This window comes from Fukomys damarensis, unplaced genomic scaffold (genome assembly GCF_012274545.1).
Source record: "Fukomys damarensis isolate Sample0158 unplaced genomic scaffold, DMR_v1.0_HiC HiC_scaffold_37, whole genome shotgun sequence".
Classification (NCBI taxonomy): domain Eukaryota; kingdom Metazoa; phylum Chordata; class Mammalia; order Rodentia; family Bathyergidae; genus Fukomys; species Fukomys damarensis.
The window spans coordinates 49,562,303-49,581,403 of record NW_022900949.1 but is presented as its reverse complement, the minus strand read 5'-3'; the positions used below and the strand labels follow the sequence as shown (position 1 = coordinate 49,581,403).

Sequence of the window (19,101 nt, the reverse complement as noted above, 5' to 3'; positions counted from 1 at the left end):
AAATATATATACATATATATACATATACACACACACACACACACACACACACACACACATATGTATATCAGTGTGCCAAATTGCACAAAACAAATACTACTCAACATAAAGGGACATATAGGCCCCAATGTCATAAGAGTGAGTTACTTTAATACTTCACTCACACCAGTAATAGGTCATCCAGAATGAATGAATGAATAAAACAGTTGAAGCACACTACAGATATAGTGGGCTTAACATACACCTACAGAACGTGTCATCCAATAATTGCACAATACACATTCTTTTCAGCAGCTTATGGGATTTTCTCCAAAACAGATCATATTTTAGTCCATAGGAGTCTTATATACAAAAAAAGCTGAAATAATTGCTTGGGTCTTATCAGATCACAATAAAGTGAAACTAGAAATCAATAGCAAGAAACCCTGAAGAAATAATACACAAAAATTGAACAATTCACTTTGGAACTATCAGTGGGTTATTGAAGGAAGACAGAAATTTAAAGATTTCTAAAATCAAATGAAATGGAAACATAACATACTATAATCTCTTGGATACAGAAAAGGTAGTTCTAGGAGAAAAGTTTATAGCTTTAAGTGCCTACATAAAAAAAACCAAAGAAATGTAAAATAAATAACCTAAAGATGCATCTCAAACTCTTAGGAAAACAAGAATCAAAACCAAACACAAACACTAGAAGGAAAGAAGTAACAAAGGTCAGAACTAGGACCAATGAAAGAAACCAAAAGAACAATATAAATGGCAAAATAAAATAATACAAAGAGAGCCAGGGATTTAAACTCAGTGGCCTCACAAGCCCAAGGTCCTGAGTTTGATCCCTGGTACTAAGGGTGGGGGGAACAATATGCAGAATCAATGCAAAGGATCAAAGTTGTTTCCTTAAGAAGATAAACAAGATTGATAAACCTTAGCCAAACGAGACAGATAAAAAAGACCCAAATTAATATAGAGACAAAAAGAGGGATATTAGAACAAATCCCACTGAAATCCAGAGGATCATCAGAGACTTTTTGAAAACCTATATTCTAATAAATTGGAGACTCTTAAAGAAATGGATAAATTTCTAGACACATATGATATACCAAAATTGATCCAAGGAGATATTTAAAAACAGATTAGTAACAAGCAATAATTTTTTTAAAAATCTCCACACAAAGAAAAAAAATCAGAACTAGACAGATTCGCTGCTGAATTTTACCAGAACTGTGAAGAATATACTCCAATGTTCTTCAACCTATTACATAAAATAAAAGGGGAAGGATCACTATCAAACACATTCCACAAGGCCAGTATCACCCTGACACCAGAACGAGATACGGATACAATAACGAAAAAAAACAAAGGTCAGCTTTTTTTTTTTTTTTTTGGTACCTGGGATCAAACTCATGACCTTGTGCTTGCCAGACATGCTCTATGCTGCTGAACTAAATCCCAGGCATAAGTCAGTATTCTTGATGAACATAGAGAACACAGAGGCAAAAATCCTTAATGAAATACTTGCAAATCTAATTCAGTAACACACTGAAAAGATTACACATCACAATCACGTTGATTTCATTCCAGGAATGCAAGGATGATTCAACATACACAAATCAATAAAGATAATATACCACATAAATAAAATCAAGGTTTAAAAACATCACATAACCATCAATAGAAGCAAAAACAGCCAGTAACAAAATTCAAATCCACTCATGATAGAAACCGTGAAGAAACAAGGTGTACAAGGATCATACCTCAACACAACAAAGCTATATAGGACAAACCCATAGCTAACAGCATACTGAATAAGGAGAAACTGAAAGCATTTTCTCTAAAATCAAGAACAAGACATGGATGTCTATTCTCATCATTCCTATTCAATATAGTTCTTACAGTTTTAACCAGAGCAATTAAGCAACAGAAAGAAAACAAAGGGATGTGTGTGTGTGTGTGTGTGTGTGTGTGTATAGAGAGAAGTCAAACCATCCATATTTGCAGATATTATCCTAACTTAGAAGACCCTAAAGACTTCACCAAATAATTTTGATATGATAAACAAATTCAGCAAAGTAAAAGTACACAAAAATCAATAGCTTTTCTACTGATTCTATTTTTCTATTACCAAACTTGCTAAGAAATCATGAAAGCAATTCTATTCACAAAATTTTCATATTAAAATATCTAGGAATAAACCCAACCAAGGAAGAGCAAAAAGAGCAATGCTAAAGGCATCACAATTACAAAATTTCAAAATATATCATAGTATGTTACTACAGAACCATAGTAACAAACAGCAATGGTATTGGCACAAAAATAGACATAGATCAATGGAATAGAACAATACACACAAATCAATGCAACCATAGCTATCTGATCCTTGGCACAGCGGTCAAAAATCTATGTTGGAAAAAGCCTCTTTGATGAATGGTGCAGGAAAAGCTGGTTATTCATATACTGAAGACTGAAACTGGATCCTTGTCTTAAAACCTGTCTTCATTACTTTTCTCATGGCTGAGACAAAATACCTAACACTCATAAGTAAAGCAAGAAAGGATTATCGTAGCTCACAATTTGCAGACATTTCAGTTCATAATTGGCTGACTCCCAGGCAGGGTGGCATAGCAGAGGGGCAGAGAAACAGTTCATGGCAGACAGAAGGCAGCAAAGCAGCAACAAGCAAGCAGCAAGCAACAGCAGCAGTAGCAGGCCTATCTTCTTTCTGTCCCTTTATATCCATTCAGGCTACCTGCCCTTTGGTTGGTGCCACCCATACTTAGGGTGGGTCTTCCCATTATCCGCAACCAGAACTATGCCAAATCAATCAGCAAACTAATTTGGTAATCACACACCCTTGATTCCAGCATCACACACTAGATCCAGCCACCCCTGAAAAGCCCCACCTATGACCACATGAGGCTTTAGAGGGACATGTAGACACAAGCCATAAAAATTCCTGTCACAATGTAAAAAATAAACTGACAATGGATCAAAGACCTAAATATAGGACCTGAACTTTTGAAAAGTGCTAGAAGAAAACATAAGGGAAACACTTCAAGACATAGATACAAAGACTTCCTGAATAGGACTCCAAAAGCTCCAGATATAGCAAACATTGACAAAAGATACTGTATCAAAATAAAAAGCTCTGCACAGTGAAAGAAACAACAGAGAAAAGAGAGCCTACACAATGGGAGAAAAGCTTTACCAGCTATAATTCTAATGGATATAAAAAAAACTTAAGTCCAGATATTCCAATAACAGAATAAAGATATTCCAACCAAAAAATAGGCAAATGAAATGAACAGAAAATTCTCAAATAAGAAACAAAAATGGGCAATAATTTTTTTATGTATGTAATACCAGACACTGAATCCAGAGCCACTACACTGAGCTACACATCCAACCCTTTTTTCATTTTTTATATTTTGAGGGCTAGGGATTTAGCTCAGCAGCACTGCACCTGACTTGCAAGCACAAGGTCCTAAGTTTGATCCCCAGTACAAAAAAAAAAAAAAGTTTTTGAGACAAGTTCTAAAGTCACTAGGCTGGACTCAAACTTGTGATCCCCCTGCCTTAGTCTCCCAAGAGGGTTAGGATTTCAGGTGTATGTCACCACGCCTTGCTCAAATGACCACAAAATTATATTAAAAATGTTCAGCTTCTTTAGCCATGAGGGAAATGCAATTAGAAACTACAATGAAATTCTATCTCATCCAAGTCAGAATGTCTATCAGGAATGCCAAAAAGAAGAAATGCTGACAAGGACACAAGAAAAAAGCAACTCTTTCACACTGAGTGGGAGTGTAAATTAATACAGCCACTATGAAATCAGTAGAAGGTTCCTCAGAAAACTAAAATTAGAAGTATTGTGTAATCCAGCTACACCACTCCTTGGCATATAGTCAAAGTCAGCATACTATAGGGACACATGCATACCCATGTTTACTGAGTCACAATTTATAATAGCCAATACTGGAATCAGTTTAAGTGCCCACTGATGAATGAATGGATAAAGAACATGTGGATATATATAGAAACACACGCGCGTGCGCGCACACACACACACAATGGAGGGTATTTTTGGTTTCGTTTTGTACCATGTATCAAACTCATGACCTTGCATTTGTGAGGCAGGCAGTGGCATCCCTAAGCTAAATCCCCCACAGTGGAGTATTATTCAGCTGTACAGAACAAAATCATGTCATCTGTAGGAAAAGGGATGCAACTGGAGCTCGTCATGTTAAGTGAAATAAGTTAGACTCAGAGAGACAAGTGTCATGTTTTTCCTAATATGTGTGATCTAGGAGGAAAAAAGAATATGAAAGGAGGAGGACTATTAAAGAGGAAAGTGATGCCTGCTCCCAACCCAGCCGCCATCGCTCCAGTGCCAGGAAGGTAGCCACGCGGGCGCCCCTGAATCCCCATAAGACACCACCAGCCCCGCACTCTCAGACCTCCTGACTGTGCCAGTCTTTGGACCCACTCTACAGAGGCAGAGGTGGTCATCAAGGGTATTTCTCTGAGTTCCCAACTTTGAACATCTTTAAAGAAAGGGTGTGGGAAACCTGTAGTAGTACGGTGTGGAGTTCAACCATTCAGAAGGTTGGGGAACTCAATCTGGGCCTTGCAGCCCAAGGTCAGTCAGCATCATGGGGTTCAGCCATCAGCTAACTGAGATCAGGGGTCTTGCGTCCTCGCTGTCTGAGCCATTAAATGGTTAATACACTATAATGGAATTTTGTTCACTGAAGACATGTTCTGGACTGCTTCTTGATTTCAATTTAATTCAAATGATTTAAGGGTGAGAGACTAGTGACTACCACACGTGGTCAGTGTCCAAGTTGTGCTTGATCTTAATGTGTTGCTGATTGTATTAGTTGGGATAAAGTATCGTGGTTTATTTGATGAGTTGTTTTCTCTGATGTTATGAAGATGAGAATGTCTGTGGGTCGTTAGAGACACAGAAGTTGGGCTCAACTATTTCAGGAAGATTTGGGTGATAATCCAGAGATTAAACCAAGGACAGTCCGACAACAAAAATATCAATGAGAAAACACTTAAGCAAGACACAAGGACAGACTTCCAGTTCACCAATGGCAAATAGTAGGGCAAATGAGGATGAAAAGGCTGAGAGTGAACCAGCAGGACACCCTCAACTCAAAGCACAGGAAGTAACAAAACAGATCAATCAGGCTCTACAAAAATTCAAAACAAATAATTTCCCAGATAACCATAGAGATAGTGAGCAAAAGGGAAGTCGTGATTCGAGACTCTAGAGCAGAAACTGACAAAAAAAATAGATGAGCTCAGGATCATGATAGAAGCTATGAAGGCCCAGCATAAGAAATTGAAAAAATAAACGCCCAACATAGGAAAGAAATGGAATCCATAAAACAGATTCAAACAGACATCCAGGAGATTAAATACTCCATAGAAAGTGTATGCCACACAATAAAAGAATGCGAAGATAGACTCTCAGATATAGAAGATAAGATAGCAGTCAGTGACCATGAAAAGAGAGATCTCTTAGTAAGGAATCATGAGAAATCAATCCAACAACTCCTAGATGATGCAAAGAAGAATAACATAAGACTGATATGAATCCATGAAGTAGCTGGAGAAAATACAAATGACTTTAAAAAGCTGTTCGCAGAATTAATGACAGAAAACTTCCCAGAGGGGAAAAATTTGACATTCAGATAACTGAAGCATATAGGACCCCAACTAGCTACAATCAAAAAAAATCTACACCTAGACATATAATAAAGATCCCAGAAACCCAAGAAAAGCACAAAATACTACAAGCAGTAAGAGAAAAGAAACAAATAACATACAAAGGAAAGCCCATCAGAATCAAAGCAGACTTTTCAAGACAAACCCTTGGGGCAAGGAGAGCCTGGAATGAGATATTGCAAGTACTAAAAGAGAACAACCTCCAACCTTGACTGATGTATCCTGAAAAACTCTCTTTCAAAATAGGGAAATAAGACACTTCCACGACAAAGAACACCTGAGAAACTACATGCCAAACCAGCACTACAAGGAATTATAAACAAGATCCTAGAAAAAGACAATGAAGGCAACAATGCCATGAGGCCCAACATAGCAAATCAAATAGGCAAGGCAAGAAATTAAAAGGACAGGTGAAAAAGTAAAGAGAGTCAACAAAAGGCCAATAACATGTCAATAACAAGTCAGTACATATCAGTTATAACCAGCAATGTCAATGGCCTCAACTCACGAATCAAGAGAAATAGACTGGCAAAATGGAATAAGAAGCAAAATCCAACAATATGTTGTATACAAGAAACACACCTAGTGCAAAAAGAAGCCCATAGACTGAAACTGAAAAGATAGAAAACAATTCTCCATGTGACAGGAGCCCAGAAAAAAACAGGGGTAGCAATCTTATTTTCAGACAAAGTAAATTTCAAACCAAAACTGAATCTAGTATTATTGATATAGAATGTACTGTATCATAACTCTATGAATGTAAAATATCTAGTACCTGCTTTATGATACATAGTAGGGACCGTGCTTTATCAGAGCTACATTTAATGATATTACTCTAGAATGTTCTCTTTCCAGATGATGATTAAGAGGCTAATAGAAAAAATGGTGCCAGGTACCACAAAGAACTCTGCTGTTTTCTGGATATTATTCTTTTCTTTGTTTTTTGTTGTTGTTGTTGTTTTTGTTTTTGTTTTTTTAAATGGAATGTGCTGAATGTCTATAATTTTGTTCAGATGACTGCAGAACCTAGAAAAGCTGTTGCTGCTATCGATGCATAACATACTATTATTAGTCTTTTTATATAAATATATATATATATATATATACACACACACACACACACACACACACACACACATATATAAATTGAATTTTGGGAAACTTTAACGGTGCTGCCAACTTTGGAAAAAGTCATCCCAATTTACTGTGTTGACTTGGCATTGTACAGAAATGGACAACCATATTGGTCTAGAAATGTTAATTTATTTTTATTTTTTTTCCATGTGTACAGGGGTAACACATCGTACTAAATATGTAAGGTCATATCTACGTGGGTTTGATTACAGAAACTAATAAAGTATTCTCTAAATAATGAAGAAAAGAATAAGATAAGACTATAAGAGCGAGAAGCAATTTAAATATGTTCAGGGACCATTTTCATCTCCAGAATTTAGGATTATTTAAATCCTACATCAGTGCCTTTTCTCTTTTACTTTCCTTTTTAGTTTTATTTTAGGATTCCCTATTTTTAATGTTCATACAGAGATTTCTTTAACTGAAATACCGAATAGTTTCTCTGGTGTGAAAAACTATAATAGTACACAAGATCCTAATGAGATAATTAATAATGTAAAATAGGAAGTAAAGGGCTAAAGGTGTAGGGAAAGTGGGAAGGGTGGGGGAAAGGTAATAAGGGAGAGGAAAAAAATATGAGAAACTGAAAAAATGGAAATAAAGTGTTTGTAAATGTGGAGGGGAGGAGGGGTGGAGGGAGGGCGGAGACAAGGGGAAAAATGAGAATCAAGACCTATTATGTAAAGGTACAGAATCCCAATGATGAATGTAATTGTATTGTATACGTAGATTGTACCAATAAACTCAATAAAAAGAAAAAAAAAGTACAAGAGTAGCAGTCTGCCTCCAGATAGATCAGGGGGAAAACCCAAACTTCACCCATTCTTTTGGTGGATGAACTACATTTATTCTATATTCAAGAGATGTGGGCAGGCTAGGCCTTAAAAGCTGAGAAGTGTTTGGCAAGTTCCTTGCTGAGGTCTCTGGGTTCACCCTAGCACTGTGCATCTCCATAGCTGGTAGTTAGAAAAAAACATGGAAACTACCTCCCTTTAAAAATGATGGCCCTGGGGCCAGAGAGGCAGAGACTGAACAAGGCCACAAGCCAGTTGGGCAGAGCAGGGGCTGGAGAACAACGCAGGACTGGGAGCAAGAGCTCACTTCATACCACTAAGAACATGCTCACCTGAAAAGGGCATGAAGTCATCAAGAGTAGACCTGAAGCCACTAGGGGCTGTATTGGTTCTTCAACCACTGAGACCTTCAGGGAGGGGACGACTCAGCCCACTGAGCATGTCACTGTGCAGGTTAAGAGAAAGGAAAGCTGGATCTACACTCTAACCTGGAAGGAGCTACTCTACCTTCTCCCATTCCCTCTGTCTCTCCACCTCCCTGCTTCAGCCTCACAGCCACCCCACTAGGAAGGGTTCTATATGATTCTCAGCCTTGCTCTTGAGAAGGTAAGGAGGGCAAAAGAAAGTGCTGCCACATGGCTCCTGCCCTGAGCCCAGGCTGGTGATGAAGCAGAAGGCAGTGGAACTGTGGTCACCAGGGCTAGGCAGAGAGTAGGCAGCCTCAGCCTAGGACAGAAGCTCCAAGAGTAGTTTTCCAATTTGCTCAGTGCCATGTTCTTCAAAGCCAAAACCTGCAGGTGTGATGACGGATACCAAGAGGAAAACCTCCCACTGGCTGTCAATGGCCTGCAGGCCCAGCTCCTGCTGCAGCTCCACCACACTCATGGCCTCCCTCAGGTCCTGCGTGTTGGCCACCACAATGACAGGGAGGTCAGGGTCCTTGTCTAGCAGGATGCACAGTTTGTTGGGACCAGGGAAGCCTCAGCCAGTCAGCTGAGTCCACCATGAACACTCGTACATCCACCTCATTCACAAACTCCTTCCAGTAGAAGCACAGGTTCTGGCTGCCACCAATTTCCAGAAGGTCTACCTCAAAGTCTTTGTCGGGCAGCCGCACGGAGTTGAACCCCAGGTGGGGACATGGCCTTCCAGTGGTGTCTTCCCCAATAGCACGTGCAGGAACATGCTCTTCCCAGAGCCATCCAGCCCCAGCACCAGCACCAGCACCAGCACCAGCACCTCAAGCTGTTCCAGCTGCTCCAGAGCCGGTTCCTCCTCTTCCTCATCCTCCGGCTCCCACTTGTCCTACTGAGGGAGGCACAGCCTCCGCATCCCACCAGGCCTCCCTGAGGTCCCAGCAGCACTCCCATTGGACGGATGAAGATGGTCCAGAGGATGAAGTACATCAAGCCAAGCACAGCCACAGAGCCGCCCAGTGCCAGCACCAAGGGGCCCAGCAGCTGTGGCACCATGCAGCCCAGTGAAGGGTGCACTGGTGGAGCCAGGCCTCCTGCGGAAGACAGCCCCACCATGACCCTAATACACAACTATTAAAATGAATGAGCTACATTCACAAAGAACCTAGATAAATCTTAAAAACCATAAGCCAAAGCCATACACAAAAGAATGTATTTTGATCTTCAAAACTGATGAAACTAACTCATATCATTTTGTAAGGCATACTTGAAATTTTTAATTATAAGGCAAAGCAAATTTTTTAAATTACCATAAAAGTTAAAAAATAAGTAATTATATACAGGAGAGAGGCAGAAATGATAAGGAAAATGATTATGAGTATAACTCAATGGTAGAATGCTTAACATATATGTGGCTCTGGGTTCAAATCCCAGTATCAAAAGGAAAAAAGAAAAAAAAAAAGATAAGGGACATGAGCCAAGGGCTCTTGGAAAGCTGTTCTGTCACCAGAGCACTACTTATATAGATGTGCATTTAGTTATAATTACTAAACTGTACACGTCTTTGTATTTTTCTGAGTATATGCTACATTAAAAATTAAAATGATTTTAAAATCTTCAAGTGAGAGAAGAGGCAAGGACAGAAGCAGGAAGATCAGTCAATAATTCAGATAAGAAATTACATGCTTGAATCATAATGCTAGCAGCTAAAGTAAGAAGTAGCACTAAGAACCAGTCTGACCGTATTTGGGGCTATGCCCTAAAACAAAGCTAACAAGATTCTCTTTTTGACTGATATGTCAGAGAGGATTAGTCAAAACAGTGGCAAAATATTTGACCTGAGCCACTGGAAGGCTGGGCTTACACTCGGAATGGAGAAGGCTAGACAAGAACAGACTGGGAGGGGTGTGGTGGATATCAAAACCTCTTGATTGATACTCATTAAAGGCCAAATGGACAAGTTGACAGGTAGGTGAGTGCATAATTCTGGAGAGATAGATTTGAGAATTGTGTCAGGCTACATATCAATATTTAAAGTCATTAGACCAAATAAGGTCACCAAAGGAATAACAGATCCAAGAGGAAAGCCTGGACTATGCCTAACGTGCCCTAAAAGAGGAAGCGAACAGCTAGAACAAATGCTCAGGAATGTCAATTGGATTTAGCTATGCAAGAATCATTGGCTCCTTTTTTTTTTTAATATTGATATCAGGGATTGATCCCTACAAAAGAGGGCTAGAGATGTAGCTCTTTTTCACTTTGAAATAGGCTCTTAGCTAATTCACTAAGGCCAGGCTCAAACTTGCAATCCTCCTTCCTGCTTCAGCCTCCCAGAATGCTGGGATTACAGGCATGAGCTACCAAACCTGGCTCACAGGTGCCTGTAACACAAAACACTAATACTATCAATGATTCTGAATAGAACAAAATTTTATACATTATAAACTTGTATATGTCCAATACATTTAGATCTATTTCTATTTCTCAATTCTGTTTTGTCCTATGGACTTATTTACAAAATTAAAAGTTTTATCCAGGTGTTGTGGCACACCCCTAAAATCCCAATACTTGGGAGGCTGAGGCTGGAGGATCGCCATGAGTTTGAGGCCTGCCTGAGCTACATAGTAAGACCCTATCTCAAAAAAAAAAAGAAAGAAAGAAAAAGTTGAAAGTTTTAGTTATTATAGATTTATATTTTGGCACCTGATAGAACAGTCCCCCTTACACTTCTTTCATAGAATATTTATTCGTACATGTTTCTTACCCATAAACTTTATAATTACCCTGCATAGTCCTTTTTTTTTAAAATGCTGTTAGTATTTTCATCACTCTTTTATTAAAAGAATATTTAATGTGTAAAATAGTTAACCCTTAACAATTGGTGCAGAGTTAAAAACACAGGTTTTTTGGGGAAAAAAGTGTCACTGCATTGTCCTGGCTAGTTTCAAACTCATAATCCTCCTGCTTCAGCCTCCTCTGTACCTGGGATAGCACATATAAGCCATGACACCTGGCCAGAAATATAGCTACTGTCTTAGTTACTTCTCTCTTGTTGCTGAGACAAAATACCTAATACCTAGAAGTTAAGGGAGGAAAGGTTTATTTAGCTCACAGTTTACAGATGTTTCAGTCCATAATCGGCTGGCTCCAAGGCAAGGTGGTACAGCAGATAGGCATTGCAGAGGAGAAACAGTTCATGTCAGATAGAAGGTAGCATAGCAACAAGGGACAAGACAAGCTTCCTTCTGTTCCTTGTACCCAGATCACCAGGATTAGGGTGGTACCAAACCAATCATTCAGTAATCACCCACCCTTAATCCCAGAACCCTTAATCTTAGCATTACACCATGAATCAGTCAAACACTACAGATTCAGCCACCTCTGACAAAGCCCCACACAGGATGGCATGAGGCTTTGAGGAAACATCTAGACACAAACTCTAACCGTCAGTAACTAAAGTTTTGTGAAATAAAGGATAGCATTGCCTAAGATTTAAAAAAAAAAAAAAAAAAAAAAACAATGAGATGGCACAGCTGTCTGGAATGAATTCCAGCATCTAGAATCTGAGTGGGATAGTATAAAATACAAATGGAAAACAAGAAGGTACGACCAGAGATATGACAGGAAATGCCAGGTGCCAGACAGAGATCGCAGGAGCCATGGGAATAGAATCCTATGAAAACCCTAAGGAAAACAGGCACCAAACAGCATTTACAGTGACACAGAAGTCACTGATGATCTTAGAAGAACAGGTTTAGAGGACTGGGAGACAGCACTAAACTAACACGTTAAGGAAAGGATGAGAAGAGAGAATTAGCTCAAGAGCTACAAGAGTTTGCAAACTAGGAGAAGGTTTTTGACCATGAAGACCTAAACAAATTAAATTCTGATGAAGGATCCAGTACTGAAGGAAAAACAGATTAGTAAAAGAACAGAGAAAAGGGACAGCACAGGGTTGTGGAGGAGTTGTGCAGAGCTGTGTTCAATGACACACATGTATGCAGGGGAAGGGCAAAGGATGGCTTCAGCCAGAGGAATTGGTCTCACACCTCTGTTCATAACAGCAGCAAAGAGGAGAAAACTGCAGCACTAGCTAGATATAGTCAGATAGACAGACAGACAGATTTAACGGGCAAAGTTCAGGGAATTCTGCCTCATCCAGGAAGTAAGCAACTTGGTCATCGTAATTTCTGAATGCCACCCCTGTGGTTAAACATTTATGATATTTTCAGTCTGTCACTAGGAAAAAAATAGTTGGGTCAGAGTGCAAGCACTTTTGAAATTTCTGAACTGCTATTGCCCAAGTACCTTGAGAAGAAAGTGTTTCCCAACTACAGTTGTTCTTCAATTCAATTGTTCTCTCACAGTGAATGACTATCGTCACTTTTTCCCCCAATCTTTCTGTCTTGATATTTAATGCTCATTTTTGTTACTATTTTAAGAGATAAAAGCTTATTTTTTAAAAATACCGAGTATGGGTAATTACTCAAATGTAAATTCAAGAAGGCTGATTTTATAAACCATTTAAAATGTCATTCATTTAAAGTCATGCAATTCCCAAATGAAGTTAGAGGCCAGATTTATCCATTACCATTATAAAAAATAAGTAATAAAATGGCAAGTAGTTGAAGAAACAAACATGTGACATCAGAAACAACTTCACAGATGATAGAAAAACTCTCATGAGAAACCTTCTGAATAGGAGTCAATACATAGTCATGTGTCTGTGCAGAGGACAGGATCTTTTGATTACTTGAAAACCATTTGTAATTCAGGTCAACAAGTAAAATCACTCACCAATGAAGCACATAAGCACCTTCTGCCCCTGTACCCTGTGAACTACAGATTCTGTGCCAAAACCTTCTCTGTACTAAGAACTTATCATCACTCCACTGAACACCAATCAGAATGCAGACAGCAACCTAGATCTAGGTCAGGAATTATTTATGTTGCAGATAAGGAGCTTGAGGACACTCAAAGGACACCAGAAACAGGCCCTTCTTTCTTACCTTCACCATGAACGTGAAGTCTGTCAGGGCTGGAGAATAGACGGCCCCACCAGCGCACGGGCCCATGATCAGAGAAATCTGAGGGATGACTCCGGATGCCATGACGTTCCTCTGCAGAAAGAGAAGAGCAACTGAAATGAACAGGCACTTCTTGAAAGAAGTATGAATGGTCAAAAAAATGAGTGAAAAAATGTTCAACATCTCTGGCCATCAGAGAAGCGCAAAGTAAAACAACACTCAGCATCCACCTTACTCCAGAAAAAATGGCTATCGTCAAGAAATCTAATAATAGCAAAGGCTGGTGAGGCTGCAAGGAAAACAAAACCCTTCTACGTCGTTGGTGGAAATGTAAGCTAGTACAACCATTATGGAAATCCACACAGAGATTCCTCAAAAAACTGAAACTAGAAGTTACATTTGACTAAGCTATTCTTCTAAGTATCTTCCTGAAAGAGTTGAAGACATCATATGACAGTGATATATGCATACTCATATTTATAGAAGCATGGTTCATTTAAAAGCTAAATCTTGGAAGCAACCTGTATGTTCATCAATAGATGAATGGATAAAGAAAATGTGACATTCACATGTGTAAATACCGAATAGTTTCTCTGGTGTGAACAAACTATAATAGTACATAAGATTCTAATGATATAGTGGACAATGTGAAATAGGAAGAAAGGGGCTAAAGGTGTAGGGAAAGGGGGAAGGGGAGGGAAAAGCTAATAAGGGAAAAGAAAAAAATATGAGAAAATGAACAAATGGAAATGAAGTGTTTGTAAAGGGGAAGAGGAGGAGGAGTAAAGGGGGAAGGGGAGAAGGGGTGAAGGGAGGGCAGGGACAAGGCGAAAAAATAAGAACCAAGACCTGTCATGTAAAGGTACAAGATCCCAACGATGAATGTAACTGTACTGTATCCCTAAAATGTAGCAATAAACTCAATGAGGAAAAAAAAAAAGAAAATGTGACATTAATACACAATGGAACACTACTCTGTCATAAAAAATATACTTGAGTCATTTACCAGAAAATGGACGCACCTTGAGACCAAAATGTTAAGTAAAATAAATCAGACACACAAGCTTAAACATTGCCCGGTTTCCCTTGTATGAAAAACCCAAAATATAAATAAAAAGCAAAATAAAAGATAACAGAAAATAGAGGAATACATCTTTTGCAAAAACAACCAAAAAATTGAGAAGGGAGAAGGGAAGGGGATGAAGAATTAAAACATGTGTTACATACATGTACCAACTCCTTACAAGGAATGAGTTCATTATATACTGCAAACATGTACCAATAAAATAAATAAACAGATGAATAAATAAGAATTCTATATTCAGGAAAACTAATCTTTAAAAATGAAGGAAAAATAAGACATTTCCTGATAAATAAAAGCTGAAGAAGTTCATCTGTAGTTGACTCGTTATGCAAGAAACACAAGGAGCATTTTTTAGTCTGAAATAAAAGACCACTAGACAGTAATATGAAGCCATGAGAAAAAAATAAGGAACATTAGTAAATATAACTTCCTGAATTAAAAAATACCACCACCAGGCTGAGGATTTAGCTCAGTGGTTCTGGTGCCTGCCTTGCAAGTGGCAAGGGCCTGAGTTCAATCCCCAGTACCAAAAGTAACAACAACAACAATAATAATAATAATACCACCACCATACTTCAGTTTGTAACATCTCTACTGTTGCTATATGGTTTGAAAGACAAATACCTAAGAATTATAAATCTGTTAATGAGTGCAGCATGTATGAAGAGGTAATCTAAGACAACAACATCATAAGGGAGGAAGGATGTACACAATGTTTGCATACTATTGAGGCTGATCTGGTTTTACTTTAACTAGTTTGAGTTATTAATTTGTCTGAAAAAAATCCATATATAAAACAGAGCCCCTAAATTCTTGAAGCAACCAGAGCCCCAAAACATATGAAGAAAAGCTGACAGAACTGAAGGACAAAATAGATGTTGAATTACAGCTGGAGATCTAACACTCTGAATAATAGAATAACCAGACAAAAGATTAATAGGAAAACAGTGCACATAAACAGCACTAAGAGCTAATATACGTGACAAGCTTTAGAGATTACATCATCCAACTCTCCATCAACACAAGACACATCCTTCTCAAGTACAGGGGTACATTCTCCAAGACAGACCATAAATTAGCCACAAGTCTTAAAATTATTAGAATCAGAGTATCCTTTCCAATCACAAGAGAATCAAACTATCACTAAGTAACAAAAGGAAAACTGGAAAATTCACAAATATATAGAAATTAAAACATTTCTAGGGCCAGGGATTTAGCTCAGTGGTTCTGCCGCCTGCCTCACAAGTGCAAGGTCCCAAGTTAGATCTCTGGTACCAAAAAAAAAAAAAAAAAAAAAAAAATTTAAATAGCCAAAAGGTAAAACACCAAGTTACAAGTTCAAAAATACTTTCAAATAAATAAAAATGAAAATACAGTATACTAAAGCTTATAGGATGCAGAGAAAGCACTCGTAAGAGGGTAATTTATAGCTAGCTGTAAGTGCATATATTAAAAAAACTCAAATCATTAAGCTAATCTAACCTTAAGAAAATAGAAAAACTAGAACTAATCTCCAAGCAGGAAGGAGGAAATAAAAATCAGAATAGAAATAAAGAACAGAGAAAAATATTGGATATTGAAAAGATCAAAATTGATAAACCTTTAAACAGAGTTTTAAAAAATAAAGAACTGTCAAACAATACATTTTTCTAAATACTAAAGGAAGAATTAAGAGCTAGGAATGTAGCTCAATGGTAAAGTACATGCAAGTCCCTGGGTTCAATCCCTAGCACATACAGAAGAAAAACAGTATTTTTTTATAAGCTCTTCCAAACAGCAGAAGAGGCAGCAGGATAGTTCTCTGTGTAGTCTCATGCTAACACAACTCTCCCCTTTCTCACATATAGTTCTCCAGAATGTACTGCGTGCTGGGAGTGGAGCAACCTGAGTGGAAAAGGAGCTGCTTAGAATGCCGAGGCTCTGTTCTAGTTCCCTTTAGGAACAGGGTGTCCCTTCATCATGTTAGCCCAGAGCATAAAGCCCAGCATGGTCCACTATGAAGAGTCCCTCAGCTGTGGTTCATAGCCAAGTCTCCATCTGACCCAAGCAGCGTTCGTGTGGCTTAAGGGACTGGTTCTCAATTAATCCTGGGCTTCTGTTGTCCTCCTGCATCTTAAGTCTGCTTTATAAACTTGTATGTCTGTTTTGTCTTACCAAACTGGGAACCAGTACACAATGAACCTACCTCAGAGTCAATGCTTCTAACTCATTCAATGAGGTAAGAATTAGTATAATACCAAAAACCAAAAGAAAATAGCACAAGATAACCACAGACCAATACTTCCCATAAATACAGTACTAGCAACTGGAACCCACACTTGTAAATCAATTATATACCATGATCAAATGGGAATTATCACAAGAAAAGGCTTTATCATTCAAAAATCAATTAATATAATGCTACAGCATATTACTGTACCCACATGATTACATCACACTTAAGAAAAAAAAAAGCATTACTGTACAGTAAGTACAAATTACAAACACATTCCACTCTGGGAGAACCTTCATAAGTCAGGTTTTTCATAAGTCCGACAAAGTGAGTTTTATATACCTTTGACACAAATATACAATGTATGTTGCTCTGCACTTCCTAGCAGTCTCCACTACATCATCACTGCTTTTCCTGTTGCTTCTAGAATCCTGGGCTCTGATTGGGCACTGTAGTAATGTACACTATTGCACTGTACAGTAAGCACACAGCAGCACAGCTGTGACAGTGTCCAGCAGACATGTGAGCTACTTCCACGATTTGTGCACATCTACAAGTAACATGAGGTCCACTGGTATCTGTAAAAGCTTGCAACTCAAATGTTCCTAAATTGAGGACTTACTATATTCTGGTTACGTAAGAGAATGTCCTTGTCTTCAGAAACACCTAGTAAGGGACTCCACAGTGAAAAAGGCATAATATCTCTGACATACTCTTTTTTTTTTTTTAATACCAGGATCGAACTCGGGACCTTGAGCTTGCGAGGCAGGTGGTGAAACCACCGAGCTAAATCCCCAGCCCTCTAACATATTCTTGATGCTTTAGAACTACATAACATGCAAATATATTGCATGAAAAGAAAATGATACAGCCAATGGGGAAAAATGTAAACAAATGGTGCATATGGGTAAAGGCAGAGTTCTTGAACTATTGTGGCAATTTTTCAGTAATGCTAGAAATAGTATCAAAATAAAGTTACCAAAAAAATAACAAAACAGAGAGAAGTGGAGGAATCAATAGGACAAGCAGCAGAAGCAAGAGTAGTAAGCAATGCAGATCTTAAAGCCACTAAAGCAAATCCCTTGAAAATAAAACAAAACAAAAAACCCAAATCCCCTATCCTGTACTCAACAAGATGTGTCAGACTAAAACCCAGTCAAGCTCTAAAATGTGGTGGTTTATTGCCTCTTCTCATGGGGCCATTCTTTCTTTCCTTTGTTTCTAACACAAAATGATTTGCAGGCTGGGAGCCAAAGTAGATCTTCCAGGCCTGAACTGTTCAGACCAAGCTGCCCATGGAACTAATGCTTTCTAGGGTTATCCCTGGGAGCTCAAATACAAAGATTAAAAAGTAGGTTTAGCTATAAAAAAATGACTTCTCAACAAATATAAGTAATCCTAAAACTAGAGTATTTTATAATATTCTGGTCAGGTGGGGTGGCACACACTTGTAAGAAGGGATAGGGATACAGCTCCATGCAAAGGTCCTGATTCAATCTCCAGGACTGCCAAGAAAGAACAGGAAGGAAAGAAAGAAGCGAGCCAGGGTAAAATAAATGTACTGTATTTCTGATGAATCACAAAGGGTAGGAACCAAGGAAAAGGAGAATGCTTCCAAGTCTGCATGCCAGGGGGTGACAACAGCAGCAGCCTGATGAGAAACAGTGTCTGTCCCCTTCCCTCCTTAGCCCTCACCTCCCTGGAAATGCTGCGAGGCTCTTTCTACCCATCTTCCCCTCCCTCACAGTATACTTCACATCTTAAATAGCATTCTGTTCCCTTTCATTTGTCTCATAATTTCAGTCCATAAATAAGCAGAAAGATAAATAAAATGATGTTCACTAAATGTTTCCAAATGGTGGGACTAGGAGTGATTTCTTTCTTCTTTGTCCTATTTGAACTTGGCATATGATCTTATAAATATTTTAACCAAAAATTTTTGTAATTATCTTTTTAAAAATCCTATTGTAGCAAATCCATTCATTTTAATCTTCCTTATTCCTTTTTTTTTTTTTTTTTGTACCAGGGATTGAACTTGGGTCCTTGCGCTTGTAAGGCAGGCCACCGAACCGCTGAGCTAAATCCCCAGCCCCTATTCCCTATTTTTTTCCTAAAAAAGGAAAAATAGTTCAAGTACTTTCCCCTTATGAACGACCTGTTTTCCCCTGTGAGGGACCTTCTATCTGAGAGAAAGAAAATCTCCACTCCCTCTTACTGTCTATCCAGCCTTCATCTCGTCCCCAGTGACACAGGAAGGAGCCCCAGAAGAGACAAATAGGACAGAAGACAATGAGATTGGGAAGCCAAGGAGCCAGGACACAGCCTAGAGAACCAGGATCTGTACTTCTTGCTCTTTCTTCATGTTTCTTACCAAGAAGATGTCTGCATAGCCAGCCAAGGACTCCACTCCCTCTTGGATCCGGGCTCCCCCAGAGTCATTCAGCCCAATCACTGGAGCACCCACTGTTATGGCCTGATCCATGATCTGAGAAAGCAGAGAAATCTTTTGTGAGACAATTGCTCTTGTTATCAAAAACAGCATTGACACAGCAAGGTGTTTTGTGGAAAATGTTCTGAGTGCAGCCAGGTGCATCCCTATAATCCCAGCACTTGGGAGCCTGAGGCAGAAAGATACTGAATTCAAGGCCAGCCTGAACTAAACAGAAAGACTACCTCAGTAAAACAACGTTCTGAGTGA

The 19,101-nt window shown here is 38.7% G+C and overlaps 1 protein-coding gene and 1 pseudogene across 3 annotated transcripts in view; both read right to left on the bottom strand.

Moving 5' to 3' along the window:
- Window positions 1-19,101, bottom strand: part of Pccb (propionyl-CoA carboxylase subunit beta) — a 76,289-nt gene that overhangs the window by 45,766 nt on the left and 11,422 nt on the right. For all 3 annotated transcript variants that reach the window (XM_010625513.3, XM_010625512.2, XM_033759470.1), the window contains 2 exons: window positions 18,775-18,888; window positions 13,090-13,200 (listed from right to left, as the gene is read on the bottom strand). In XM_010625513.3, the coding sequence (XP_010623815.1) occupies window positions 13,090-13,200; window positions 18,775-18,888 (225 nt within the window). The remainder of the gene's footprint in view (window positions 1-13,089; window positions 13,201-18,774; window positions 18,889-19,101) is intronic.
- On the bottom strand, window positions 8,391-9,198 carry LOC104863183 (annotated as a pseudogene).